Source organism: Arachis hypogaea, chromosome 8 (genome assembly GCF_003086295.3).
Source record: "Arachis hypogaea cultivar Tifrunner chromosome 8, arahy.Tifrunner.gnm2.J5K5, whole genome shotgun sequence".
Classification (NCBI taxonomy): domain Eukaryota; kingdom Viridiplantae; phylum Streptophyta; class Magnoliopsida; order Fabales; family Fabaceae; genus Arachis; species Arachis hypogaea.
In genome coordinates, this window is record NC_092043.1 from 35365427 (window position 1) to 35380342 (window position 14916).

At 31.8% G+C, this 14916-nt stretch overlaps 2 protein-coding genes across 13 annotated transcripts; one reads left to right on the forward strand and one right to left on the reverse strand.

Moving 5' to 3' along the window:
* Positions 1-1197: 1197 nt before the first annotated feature.
* Positions 1198-6701, reverse strand: LOC112707208 (plant cysteine oxidase 4). Of its 8 annotated transcripts, none has more exons than XM_025758860.3 (6): positions 6457-6701; positions 5436-5626; positions 4550-4695; positions 4121-4268; positions 1792-1989; positions 1198-1702 (listed from the first exon to the last, which is right to left on the reverse strand). In XM_025758860.3, the coding sequence occupies exons 2-6, from the start codon at positions 5536-5538 to the stop codon at positions 1584-1586; spliced, it is 714 nt and encodes a 237-aa protein (XP_025614645.1). In that variant the 5' UTR covers positions 5539-5626; positions 6457-6701; the 3' UTR covers positions 1198-1583. The 8 variants fall into 8 exon arrangements, with proteins under 8 accessions (XP_025614645.1, XP_025614640.1, XP_025614644.1 ...); XM_025758855.3 differs by having other exon boundaries at positions 5436-5736; positions 6457-6684; XM_025758859.3 differs by having other exon boundaries at positions 5436-5623; positions 6457-6679.
* Positions 6702-7443: 742 nt separating this feature from the next.
* Positions 7444-13039, forward strand: LOC112707209 (uncharacterized). Of its 5 annotated transcripts, none has more exons than XM_072201226.1 (8): positions 7444-7627; positions 8038-8560; positions 8653-8736; positions 9468-9541; positions 9660-10218; positions 10339-10413; positions 11968-12050; positions 12195-13039. In XM_072201226.1, exons 2-8 carry the CDS (start codon positions 8038-8040, stop codon positions 12780-12782), a joined length of 1986 nt encoding a protein of 661 aa, XP_072057327.1. In that variant the 5' UTR covers positions 7444-7627; the 3' UTR covers positions 12783-13039. The 5 variants fall into 5 exon arrangements, with proteins under 5 accessions (XP_072057327.1, XP_025614649.1, XP_072057329.1 ...); XM_025758864.3 differs by having other exon boundaries at positions 7445-7627; positions 9468-9499; XM_072201228.1 differs by having other exon boundaries at positions 7456-7627; positions 8007-8560; positions 9468-9499.
* Positions 13040-14916: the final 1877 nt, after the last annotated feature.

The window sequence follows — 14916 nt, forward strand, 5'->3', positions numbered from 1 at the left end:
TAATATGTAGAATAGAGATTTATGGAGTATTAGAGAGATATAATCATTAGTGTTACCCTTTTTTATCAGCTTAAGCTTTTGGGATGAGTGGTATCATGACATGATATTAGAGCTCTATATCCGAAAGGTCAAAAGTTTAATCATTGGTGAACTCCAAAATCAGCTTAAGCTTTTGGAATGAATGATTTTATGACATGAAATATTTATTATCCTAGTACCCGAATAGTTATTCTGAATAGTATAGATGATGTTTATTTTTTAACTCAATAGTCCATTGTACAAATATTTCATTGCCTCCTTAGCATGACTCTTTTTTTAAATGTTCAATGGATATTATAAAATAATATATATAATACATCTTTGTTAAGAAATATATTTTTTTAAATCGGTTAATTTTCAAAAGATCAATTCGATTCAATTGATTTAATGGATTTTTTACTAGTTTTTTCTATAGGTTTACTGATAACGGTTTTTTTTATCCCGAATCGAATCGGTCTAATGACGAATTTTTTATTAGTCCGGTCGAATATGCTGATTTGGTCTGGTTTTAAGAATCAAAACTATACTTAAATTTATTTTTGCCTTGGACATAACCTTCACACTTGATATTTTAAATAAACTTTTTTGAGTTATATAATTAAAAAATTGACTAATTAAATTTGACTTTGAAAAGTTTTAAAGAGAGTTATCAATAACTTTGAAAATCGGTCTAATTATGTGTTCGATACTAGTTGACATTTTACTCCTTAAAAGATAAAAGGTTAACTCTTTAGTCTTCGAAAGTCTCTTTGATCTTAATATTTTACAAATTAAAATGCTTCTGAAAAATCACTAGAGAAGAAAATATATGAATTTAAACTTCTTTAAATATGAAGTTGATATACAATATATTTCATATTCAAGTAATAAAGTTTTAAATCAAGAATCCTTTAAAGATTCATTATTTAGTTACTATTTTTATTTTATACACGAGTTTTTTTTTTTCGGTAAAATATACACGAGTTTATATTAAGCAAAATACTCATCCCAATCCAAAATCAAATCATGTCCCCATTGACAATAAATACGCCATTGGTATTTAAACTTTATAAAAAAAAATTCCATTCCTCATGGCTTCTATTCTATGTATGTAAAGAAAGTGTAGTTCAACTCATGCATGCAGCATGCTAATGGTGCTAACTGCTAATGCAAATAAACTTCAATCAGAATTATGTTCTTTCACACTATATTAAGCAAACAAAATTTAATAGGAGCCCACTCACTCATCATATGATTGAGATTCTGTCTCTCTTTTTTTTTTTCCTTTCTCCACTCAAATTCTGAAACTCTTCTAATGGATTAAACTAAGGCCAGGGACTTATGACTTATATATAGAGAAACTGCAACAACAACCATAGTGCATTGTGTTATGTACAAGCCAAAATGCCTAGCTGAAATCGCCCTAGATATAATTATTATATAGCATTGGCTTTTCTGGACACAATCTTCCTTTGTTGTAACTTGTAATCTGTAAACCTAAATAGATAGTAACCCAATTTCTCTCTCTAGTGTTAAAATTACACAAAACATAGAAAGGTATGCCTTTAAGTTCTGATAACCGGACCCTTGTACAGCCCTCGCCGGATAACAAAGTCATCGGGAGGTTCAAATTCTTCCAACCATGTTATGTTGGAAAATGTGACCCCGTTGAACTCAAAGTTGCCTGCAATTGAAACAAAAACATGCGGTTTGCTTAAGAGAAGAGACGGCAACTGGCAAAATTTCGACCATGCTGGATGTAAATTGGATTACCTGGGAGATCGTTCCTTTCACGGAAGTAAGAGCAGTGCCTTCCATTGTCTGCAGAGTAAGGCGGAGATAACACGTCGAGGATTGCACATGGAGTTATGGCTCTAAAACAATGTATGTTTCCTCCGTGAGTTGGATAAAGAACCGTTGTTGGAGTTGGTGCCATCATCTCTGTATCTTTTACAAGTTTTGCGGGTCTAGCTGTCAATAACAAATTTGTTGGACCCCATAAACCAAACTGATTAATCTCCTCCATTCTTAAAAAAAATGAAATAAAAAAATACAAGAAGATTTTACTAAGATGAAAGAAATGCTAGTATAAGGAGAGGGAGGACAAGACATTCTCTGCCGAGAAAAAAGAACACACAACAACAAAACTTTATCCCACTACAGTATGCACGGGTTAAACCACAGATATAGTATGCACAGTTAAAAACAGTAGCGAATATAGTATGCACTACTAACAAACACAAGAAATTTGAGGAACAGTTAAACCACAAAGAAATTGGGAGAAATAGAAGTGACCTATTAAAATATGGAAGCTGAAAAAGCTTAGAACGCACAAAGAAGATGACTTGGATCAGAACCAGAAAAGGAGAAGGAGAAAGAAGGTATCAGGAGAACCTATGATTGAAAGAAAGTATCAGAGAAACCCACAAGTGAAAGAAGGTATCAGGGAACCCATGAGTGAAGGAAAGAAGGAAAAGTTCTTGAGAGTGTGGTACAGCAATAATGGAAGATTTAAGAGAGGAAAAGAGAGAAAAAGGGATCCGATAGTTAAAAGAGATGAGAAAGAGAAGAACTAAAAAGAGAAAGAGGTGAAAATAGTAACGATGATAGAGACCCAAATGAAAATCTTCAACTTTAACATCAAATCCCAATTTTTATTTATATTTTATTTTATTTTGTTTTAGTTAAATCTGAGTAAATATTAAAATAAAAATTACTATAAAGATTATGGTAGTTACAAAATTACCAAAAAAAAAAAGGAACGGAATGAAGTTTAAATTGGTACAAATTTTTTCATGTCAATTAAGTTACATTGGTTTATAATTTTTTTTGTAATCGTAGTATTTGTCTCATGTTAATGGAAAAAAAGAAAGTTAAATATTGAAGAATAAATATGTGACGCACTCAAGAAATTTTATATTAAACTAGGTGTTGTGTTGGTTATGGGTGAGTCTGTGGAAACAAAAGATTTATTCTGATGAATTTTACCCGATGAACATTATCTTCCAAAATCAGAACTCTAATCCTAAATAAGATTCTAATTTAAGCAAAACAACTGCGTACTGTCCCTTGAGAGAGATAAATTACAAAGGTTGATTCATATTAAGTTGGTATATTTTTATTCTGATGGGCATGATGATGATTCACATGAAAAACCAAGCATTTTCAATCCTTTTAAAGTGATAAGTGCAGAACTTCATATACCTCTTACTCCAGGGATTTATACAAATATTAGAAGAAAATAACATACATAACTGAGACAGTATTTCTTTGAATTGACAAAAGGAAAAACCATTCCCAAGAAATGCAAATACAACTTTAGGCTATTTTAGTAGTTAAAGTTTAAAGTTGAACATATTATAAACTTAGTCCATTACTTGGCATGCTAACAACAAATTATCTCTATCACAGTATCACAGTCACAAGTTTAGTTTCGTATCTCCTAAGCAGAAAAGGATTAATGTTGTTGTTGTGCTACCCAACCACAAATTAAGGAAACAATCACAGGAGTGAGTTTTTCTAGTTCAGAAATCTGATATCTGATAAGAATTTAAAAAGCTAGATTCAAGTCAAGGCAAGTTGCAGCTAAACTGACAAGAACAAAGGAATTCTAGGACAAATTCTAAGGCAATTAAATTAATAGTTAGAACATATATTAGAATTCAGTCAAAATTATTGGATGTGACAAAGCATATTGATATTACTAAGCCTATAAATTCGCAGGACAACCCCTCTTGCAAATATCTAGTAGCTCAAGCCAATGAACCAGTGTTTATACCAAAAAGGAACAGCAAGATTCATACGAGTGATCATAACACTATATGCCAGTTTACAGTTCCTAGACAATTATATATTGCTGTGCATGATTTTAATATTTTTCACTAATAAGTGAGACCTCGGACTATTTTGCACAAAGTTTCGGTGTTTTCCTAGTAATTGGCAGCCACGAACAATATTGAAGAATGATAACATATTTTCATCTTGTCTTACCTCAATAACAAGTGTTGTGTAGTCACCACATTCAACACTTTTTTTTCAAGGTATGGCCAACTAAAAATTGGATGAGTTAACATGAAAGCAGGGATAACCATAGAGAACAAACCTTCAGCTGGATCATTTGGGGTAGAGGGATCGATCCAGTCATACGATTTAACATGCATTGATCCATATAAGAGTTTGCTGAACACTGTCATTCCGGGATGATTATGCAGAGGAATAACAGATGAAGGGGGCATGCAGAAAATTCCTATCTACAAGGGATAAAATTATTGATCAAACTTCGTGTAGTTATATTATAAGGAAAAGTCTAGGAGACCAGCAGAGTTGTTAAAATCTGGCTAGCACTTAGCCAGCAAAACAAAAATGAGTGATTATCCACCATTAGATGAAATCTCACACCATTAAATACACTATTGATGGCTAATTGATAGTTACAACTCACAAAATCTGCTGGCCCCCTAGCACTCCTCATATTATAAAATTGCTGATAATGACATAAAGTTGATGTGGAGCTATGGGACTTAATACTTACAGAGAAGCTGTTGGACTCATGTAAATGCAAGTATTTGATTGGAGGTAATGGTTGAATGCCCCCATTACGCTCAAGCATTGCTCCAGACCAGTTCCTAACCGCTTGTGCCTCTTGTTCAAGACCAACATCTGATGGCTTGATTTTTTCTGAAACGTTTTGTTAAAAGGCACTAAGAAAATGTCAGTTGGAAAGGAAAAATATTATGTGGTAAGATAAAGATAATCTAACATAAATCATATGATACCATAAGTTGCATGGTTTAAGAACTTGGACCTATATTCCAAAGTGATGAGGAGCTTGAAGGAAATGAAAACGTATGATGCAAACTTAGGATGTAACCAGCTGACTAATTTCAAACTCACTCCAAATTTCAACCTTTTTTATGCTAAAGTACAAATTGTCCAGTAAATTAATTCAAGAATGACAAATGGAAATGAAGTTTACAAAAATAGCTTCAATACAAACTTATATTTATTTCCATCTTAACTTTCTTAAATTTAAACAGAAAATCAGGATCCTTCTTTCACACCAGAAAAGAAGACTAGATCATCCAAAGTTTCAAGGGAGACTCATATTCAACTCTCAAGTAGAAAATTCTGACAAACTGTCTTTACTAGCCCAAAAAATTTAACTGAGAACAATGAATTATATTAGACTTAACTCGTATCCTAATTATTCATCAATATGTATCACAACTCATCACGCGTATTTCACATTTTCACAAGTTTTTCACAACTCACAAGTGATGTTAACTCATTGAATTCATTGTGAATATGATTATATGCAATTTATTTGCATGAACAACAAAATAAACTGTCCTAAAAAAGATCAGAAACTAAATTACAGAGAAGAAAATAATAAGAAAAAAAGGGAAAGGGCAATATACCTAACTTCTCACGAACTTTTTCAATAGCTTCATCAGACACAGGTCCATCAGATGAAAGGGATGTATTGCATAACCTATAAAGTCTCTGAACATAATACGGCATGTTGTCGAGGTGTGATCAACTTATCTACTCAGAACAAAGCTCCGAAAGCAGCAAGCCGACAACACCTCCTGAGCAGCTTATCAATCTACTGGGTATACAATTGGATAATAACTGTAATTTAGTTTCAGAATCAAAACCAACAGGTTATGAATCTGAATATCTGTGGATGTTCCTTCACAGCTAATCTAATTTATGGGCCTATTGGACAAGACAAGAACGGTAGCACAGCCAAAAATATATGAGTCATACTCCAGAGTTCAGACATTTTCATCATAACAAATCTAACAACAAATCACTAAACAATGAATGATATATAGAGAGTTATATAAATATGCAGACATTTGGGGAAACCACTATCTATTCCAGTACTCAAGATTTAATACCATTTTGTCTATAGTATCTCCAAATATGCTATATATAAGGGAAATGTTTGGTAACCAAAAAGAATTAACCAAAATAAACCAGAACTTACCTTAATTATCATTCATTAACAACAATTAATGAATGTTTAATGAATGCTAAATAAGATAACTTGTGGCGTTTTTTTTCTCTCCCTAGCATTATATACAAATAGCCCCAGAAGCTATACACAAATATAAAATCCAAATCCCTTCACTGCAAGTTATATTTAATGAACAAAAGAATACTCCTTCTCATTTTTTCTTTTTAAAATTTTTTTTCTTAATTCAGAAAGAGTAATGAATATAGTATACACTGTTAAAAAACACGGAAAAATTTGAGGAACAGTTAAACCACATAGAAATTGGGAGAAACAACCGTGACCCATTAAAATATAGAAGCTGAAAAAGGATGGAAACACATGAAGAAGATTACTTGTTCAGAACCACAAATGAGGCATGAGATTCCAGTTGAAAAAATATTAGCGGTGCAGAGAGAGGGAGAAGAAGAAGGGGGTACCTGGGGAACCCATAAGGAAAGGAAAGAAGGGAAGGTTGTCGAGAGTGTGATACAGCAATGATGGAAGAAGATTTGAGCAGGTTGGAGTAAAAGAGGAAAAGAGAGAGAAAGGGATCGATAGTTATAAGAGAAGAGGAAGAACAAAGAAGAGAAAGAGAGGCGAAAATAGGATCAATGATAGTGACCCAAATGAAGATCTTCAACTTCAACACCACCACATCCCAATTTTTATTTATATTTGATTTTATTTATTTATATTAAATCTGAATAAATATTAAAATAAAAAAATTTCTAGAAAGATTACGGATTCCAGGTTCAAATTGGTGCAAATTGTTTCCATGTCAATTAAGCCAAATTGGTGTTTAATTTTGTTTTTGTAACCATAGTATTTGTCTCATGCTAGTGCTAATGCAATAAGACAATATTATTTATGAGGAAATTAATTATCAACATTAAAATTATTACGTCACAAGTTAGAAAAAAATGATACCAGGATTAATAATCGAAATGGAAAATTTGCTTATTTGAAATATGTTAATCACCCACTATGTTAAAAATTAGTTAGTTTAACAAATCAATGAAGAATTGCACTTTTGTTAGTACAATCTAAATATTTATGAGTTTTAAAATAAGGTTTTTTCCAATTTTAACACTTCACTATTTTTTTCCTAATCTATTTATAGAAATATTAAATTCTTCTTCAATACAAATAATTTTTCAATATTTTTGTGTGTGTTAATTTAATATTTATTTTTGTTTAATATTTCTATTAATTATGAACATTAATTTTTTTTCCTTTGGTAAAATTACTTCGCTTTTTTTATTACAACTTCAAGGATCAAAGCGTTGCTTAGAAATTAGAATTGATTCAATCAGTAATGAACTAAATGTTCTTTATTTGTTTATTTTTTTTAGTTTTTAGTTTTTACTGTGTAAAAAAAATTAAAGTCCACTATTTTATTTTCTTTTAGTTTTATTCATTTGATTGCCTCCTCCGATTCCAAATCATTCTGCATTCTCATTCTAAAAAGTTCAAATAGTTGACTAAACTTTACCAAGTCAATTCCTCGTCTTTCCCACTCTTCCAAACACGCCCTTAACACACTCAAGAAAAGAGTGAATGCAACACCGTCCTCGCCCATGATCAAATTGCTCAATACCGTCCTTTGAGGTTTCCAATTTCCATCCTAATCTATTGCATTTTTTTATTATGAAATTTAGTTATGATCATAAATGTTTCATATGGTACTATGATGTAATACACATGATTCTGAGGTAAGTTATGTAAGTGGCTACGCAACTTGATTCATTGTACCTTTCTTTGAAGGAAGGTTTTTTTTTTTTTTGGTTTTTTTTGGGGGGGTGGGGGGGTGGGATGGGTTTAGTTGTTTTATTTCAATCTTTTTTTTATCTTCTCTTTATTTACTTTTGTAAAATAAATCAAAACTGAATTGAAACATAAAAAAACACATGTTTTTAGTCAAAAAAGTTATTCTAGGAAAAAGTATCACTGATTTTTTATCTGGCCAATCAAAATTGGGTGTTTACAGTTCATGATCAGTGGTTAGTGTTGACTTGCAGATGGCAAGTCTTCTTTCTTGTTCATCTCTTCCTTCTCCACGGCAGGGCTTCACTAAGCTGAATGTGAATGGTTGGTTATCTGACACTGATCACAGAGCTGGGTTTGGTTGTCATCTTACAAATGATTGTGGCGGTTGGTTGGTTGGAATTTCTGGTTTTTTGGGGAACACTTCAATTCTATATGCTGAGTTGTTTGCTGTCGAAAGAGGCCTCCTTCTCGCCTGGGATTGGGGGATCCGTAAGCTTCTTTGTCATTCGGATTCTTTAATGGCTGTGACTTTGGTGTCCGATCATCTTGACTATCACCATCAATATGCTGGATTGATGGCTGATATCCAAAATTTGTTAGGCCGAGATTGGGAGGTGCAACTTCAGCACACTCTAAGAGGAATGAACTCTTGTGCTGATTTGTTGGCCAAGAAAGGGGCTAGGGATGACGATGCACTCAAGGTCTGGCTTCTACCTCCACTACCAATGAAGTGCTTGATGATAAATGATTCCATGGATATTCCTTGTGATTATGGTTGAGTTCTGAGCATTTTTTACGTTTTTAGATTATTTATTAAAAGTACTTTGCTGGTCTGAGAGTGATAAATTTTAAATTGTTGTCTACAGATTATACCGGGACAAGCAATGCTGTTTCTAGTAGCACTTCATCAAGCACCGAGCCTCTCGATGAAGATACAAAGAACCTAGATTGTGAGTTTGCAGTTTCATACCAGACTAATTTTGTGGTTTCCTGCTGTGGAATTTTTGCATGGAGTTTTGATTGAGTTTGGAGATTCTAAATATGCTAGCATTGATGGGATCATGTTTCCACTGTTTCTCTGGATAGTTGAATTTTAAGTTGAACACAGTTGCAATTAAAGATATGCTTTGTTACTATAGCTTTAAATTTACTTACCATGGCAGAGTTCTAACTGTTGGAAATTAGGAATATCATAAAATGTGTCTTAAAATTGTTTTATTGCTTTTACATAATTACTTGGAAAAGTCATATTTCTGTATTTGCTCAAGTTTGACATAGATTTAAGTATTTAACACACACACACACACACACACACATATATATATATATGTTAAATACTTAAATCTAAGTACAATGCTTAAAACTGAGTTCATGATGATAGATCTTTAACTTGTTAGGTCTTCCTACAAATTGATATCATCTTGCCACTGCAACTATAAATTTGATAGTCTACAACTCAAGGCTTTTACTTCTGCTCAGTTAAAGTGTTGCAAGACTCATGTAGTAGTATATTCTTAAAGATTAATGTGTTATGGAACCACGGCTGTGTAGTCTCAGTTTAAAGTTTCTTACACCAAAATAAATTGCTTGCTTTGTTTTCCCTGTTTTTAGTCTTTTGATCATTTGCATCTCTTCCAAGCAAGTATTGCTCATGAATGTGATGATGAAGTTTTGTGTGTAGATGACAGTGATGCCAAGAATTCTAAAATGCAGGTAAGGATAGAGGAAGAACTCACTCAAGCTCTGACTTCTCGAGTATTGCTTCTCCACTCTCTCTGTCAACCAAACTCACCTCGTACATTTATTTATTTTTCCAAAAGTGCATGTATGGTTCATTTTTCATGTTTTACCATTATTGATGACAAATGTGCAGATGGCAAGTATTCATTTGGGTTCATCATCGCCTTCTCGGCATGAGCCAGGTACTGTTAGTTGGGAGTTTACACCAGAGGGGTTCACAAAGCTGAATGTGGAAGGTAGCTTATGTGAAAGTCATGACCGGGCGGGCTTTGGCTGTCTGCTTAAGGATGATTGTGGTGCTTGGATTGTGGGTATTTCTGGTTTTCTTGGGAATGTTTCCATTCTATATGCTGAGTTGATTGCTTTGAAAAGGGGCCTCATTCTAGCTTGGGATTGGGGCATCCGTATGCTTCTTTGTCATTCGGATTCTTTAATGGTGGTGTCTTTGGTATCTGGTGATCTTGACTATCATCATGAATATGCTGGATTGGTGGCTGATATCCAAAATCTACTTGAGCGAGATTGGGAGGTGCATGTTGAGCGCACACCTAGTAAAGGGGTATCTTCTGCTGATTGGTTAGCTAAGCAAGGGGCTAACGATGTTGATGCTCTAAAGATATGGCTTTTACCTCCACTACCAATGAACTTCTCTCTGATGGGCGAAGATTCCATGGATGTTCCTTGTGTTTATGGTAGAGTTATAATTTTTCCTCACATTTTTAGCTCGAACTTATTTATTTATTTGTTATTTATTTTTCTTTTAATATTAGCTGGTCTGAGGGTGATTATTATTATCAAATTGTTGTATGCAGATTTTACTGGGAAATATGAAGCTGGCACTTCATTGATCATCAGTTCGACCGATGAAGATACAGAGAATCCAGATTGTGAGTCTGCACATTCATACTGGTCTATTTCATGGTTTGATTTTTTTCTACAGTTCAAACAACCTTGTTGCAGCACCTGTTGTTGATGATCATGTTTCTGCTGTTTCTGCAGTTAAATAGCTCTATTTTAAGTTTGAAGAATGTGGCATGTTTTTTGTAAATAAATATAGAAAAAGAAAGAGTAGAAGAATGTGGCATGAAAATGGAGTTTCTGCATTATACCATCAAACAACTCGTATATTTACTTGCCACAGCAGAGTTCTAACGGCTTTTTTATTCAAATAAATATATAAAAATGATTATTTCCCTAAATACTCACAAAGAAAAATGGTCACCAAAATGCGCACAATATTATTATTATTATTATTATTATTATTATTCACCACTCTCCATTTCGTGTGCGCCGGGTGAGAAATGGCCAACGGCTCCATTTCGCATGCTCGGGCGCCATGGGAGAATTGGTATGCATTTCCGTTTCGCAGGTGCCAATAGTGAAATGTGCGCATTTTGGTGACCATTTTTCTTTATGCGTATTCAGGGAAATAATCATTTTTATATATTTATTTGTATAAAAATGTCGAGGTTTAACTGTCAAAGTTTTGGAGTATTATAAAAGTGTGTGCAATGACATGTTTAATTCATGTAGCTGACCCACCTAGTGGGATATAGTTTTGTTGTTTTAGATCTGTCTGTTACATAACTAAAGTTGGAACTAATATCTCTATATTAGCTCATGTATAGGTTTAACTTGTGCAATTTAATTTTCTTTGTTTGATTTGGTCTCTCAAAACAGTTAGGTAGTGTTTGTTTCCGGTGATTGGAACTAAAGTTAAGGACTGGGACTCAGTATTGTATTTGGTGGTTAGAGACTAAAACTAAAATTTTAGTTCCGGAACACAAAATTTTAGTCCCTTCAGTACCTCCAAAAAGTGGGAACAGAGGACTGAAATTTCTGTGACAGGAGACTGAAACTTTAATATTTCTTTTCAAAAATACTCTTATTTAACTTTTTAAATTCCAAATCTATCCCTCAATCTTCATATTTATCTTAAACTAAATATGATACTTAGACATAACTCAGTTTAGTATATTTTACAGTAAACATAATAAAAATACTTAATTTAGTCTCTGGCTCTCAGTCTCAGTCTTCCTTCCAAAAACAACAGTATAGAAGCTTATGCTAGTTTTTCTCCCAACCAAAATGACATGTAAATTTAAGTGAACATAGTTTAATTCAGCATATTCCGATAATTGGTCGAACTGGTGATCAATCAATATAACAGTAGTTTTTGTCATTTTTTGTTGTCTACTTCTGTTGCGGTGATCATCCTTTCGTAATTTGATAAGAGTTTTCAGTCATTTTTCTTGGGGAACATAGAAACAGCAAAATAGCTTCTGCCTAAGGAAAGGAGTCCTTGCAGCATTAACCATGTCGTTATATATTCTTGAAGGAGTCATGGCCAGCCATATAAATTGCACTGCTGTCTAATCTCAGTTTAAGTTTCTTACACTAAATATTAAGTGCTTGGTGCATTCCCTTTGTTTTATGCCTAGATGATCTTGAACTGATTGAAGCCAAGAAAGCTATAATGCAAGCAAGGATGGAGGAGGAACTCATTCAGGCTCAGCTTGCTCAAGTATTGCATTCTACTCTCTCTTTTTTTGCCTGCCACATTTAGTTACATTCTTCATTCTTCACCAAAGAAATTCCCATTTTGTTTTTGCACGCACATGCACACGCGCCTCTTATGGTCGGTGTTCATATTTTGCCATCTTCTCAGGATGAACCAAGGATAGTCTGTTGGGTGTGTCCGCCACAGGGGTTCGCAAAGCTGAACGTGGATGGTAGCTTTTATGAAAAACAGCAAAAGGCAGGCTTTGGCTGTTTGCTGAGGGATGATTGTGGTACTTGGGTGGTTGGCATCTCCGGCTTCCTTGAAAACAGTTCCACTCTGCATGCCGAGTTGGCTGCTGTCGAAAGAGGCCTCCTTCTAGCCTGGGATTGGGGCATCCGAAAGCTTATATGTCATTCAGACTCTATGACCGTTGTGAGCTTGGTCTCGAATGGCGGCAACCATGATCGCCATCAATTTGCTGGATTGTTGGCTAATATCCAAGAACTGTTGCAGCGAGACTGGCAGGTCCAGGTTGAGCATACTTTGAGAGAAGGGAACTCTTGTGCTGATTGGTTAGCGAAGGACGGGGCTAAAGACGATGTTGTGCTCAAGGTCTGGCTGCTAGCTCCACCGTCAATGGGTGACTTACTGATGGATGATTTCATGGGAGTCCCCTCTCTTAGACCTTCAAACCAGAAGACAGTTAGCAAGTTGGAGAGAGCCGTTCGCGCCAGATTGCGCGGCAAGAGATGAATTATACATATCACTATCACATGGTTGATTGTTCTACAAGTAAATTGTAAATGATATGTTATATCACTATCACATGGTTGATGGTTCCACAAGTAAATTGTAAATTATATGTAAATATGTAAATTACCTTCCATATTTTCACAGTTGGGAGTGTTTGCATCCTGGGTATGCTGTGTGTCTGTGCATGCCTCGGTAACTTGGAAAAGGGGTTTTCCCCCTTTTATTCTTTAAAATAAAAGTTGTTTATTGGGAGATTCTATGGTGCTTACCAAGAAAATCAACATATCATGCTGTCCTTGTGTGTTAATTGTTGATTGGAGGCTATTTCTTTTAAATGAAAAAGGAAAAGAAGGATTAAATTAAAGTAAATAAAAATTTTATTATAATAGTTTATTATAATAATAAAAATTTTGAGAAATTTTTTAAATAAATAAATTAAATATTTTATTTATCAAAATATATTATTATAAGAATATTTATTAATTAATGTATATTATTATTCCATTTATATTAAAAACAACATGTATATACATATATTTTGTTTACACTATAAATAAAATAATATAAACAAAATATTAAAAAAGTCTATTAATGTCTGAAATAATAATAATAAGTATAAAATTAATTAAAATAATAAATATTTAATATTTTTTATTATAAAATTGTTAAAACATAAACTTAGATGAGTTATGTAAATCGATTTTATTTTTTAAAATAATCTAAAATAAATTATAAATACTGTCTTTTTAGTTATCCAATAGTCTATCATGAAAATTAAATAGATATATAAATATTTCATTACACTTTAAATAAAATTGACTAAAAAAAATTTAATATGTATCTCGTTTACATCCTAGGTACGACAAAAAAAATATATGGCTCTATGAGAAATTAATATTTGGCTCTAAACTATTGATCTTGTATAATTTTTTTAGCGTTGTTATTTGTACAAATGTAATATGAGTCCTCGTTTTATTTTTTTATCATTAAAAATAATTGAACTTAAATAATTTGATTAATTATTATAAATTTTAATATAAAAGATTTTAGCATTGATATTTTAATTCATAAAATATATAAATTAATTTTATATTCATTAAAATTAAATTTGATAAAATTATTAAAATGATATAATAAATAATTTTATTGAATAATTTTTAATTTTATTAAATTAATACAATTTTAATAAATAATAATTTATTCCTTTTTATTTATGATGGTGCTTTTGGATGCAGCAATCTTAACCTGACTGAAATTCTTGTCGTGACATTTAATTTAATTTTTTTTAGGATGTAAATGAGATACGTATTAAATTTTTTTTAGTTAATTTTATTTAAAATGTAAATGGGATACTTAAATATCTATTTAATTTTTATAATAGACTATTGAATAACTAAAAAGACAGTATTTATAGTTTATTTTAAATTATCTTAAAAAGTAAAATTGATTTACATAACTTATCTAAATTTATATTTTAACAATTTTATAATAAAAAAAATTAAATATTTATTATTTTAATTAATTTTATACTTATTATTATTATTTCAGGCATTAATAGACTTTTTTAATATTTTGTTTATATTATTTTATTTATTTTATTTATAGTGTAAACAAAATATAATATATTATTTTTAATATAAATGGAATAAATAATATTATATTAATTAATAAATATTTTTATAATAATATATTTTGATAAATAAAATATTTAATTTATTTATTTAAACAAAATTTCAAAATTTTTATTATTGTAATAAATTATTATAATATTTTTATGTAATTAGATCCGCATATTTGGATAAATATTTTTAGTTTTCACGTATAAAACTATTTATATTAATAATGTATTAAAATTAAATTCTATTTTTATAGGATGATTTTTATGGAAATTTTGTTTGTGTTATTCCCAAATACGGAGATGAGAGGTGTTGAACCGGAGAATGGTGGACAGGTGGAGTCCACTTTCACGTAGATGTCGCATTGGATGATTTTGAATTTTTTTTAATGTGAAATGGTATTTAGCTGTAAGCGAAAATTTTTTTTAATTTTAAAATCGCATTTTGTACTTGGGACAGTAATTTATATTATTTCGAATAAAATTTTACGATTTTGTAATGATAATCAGTTAAAAATT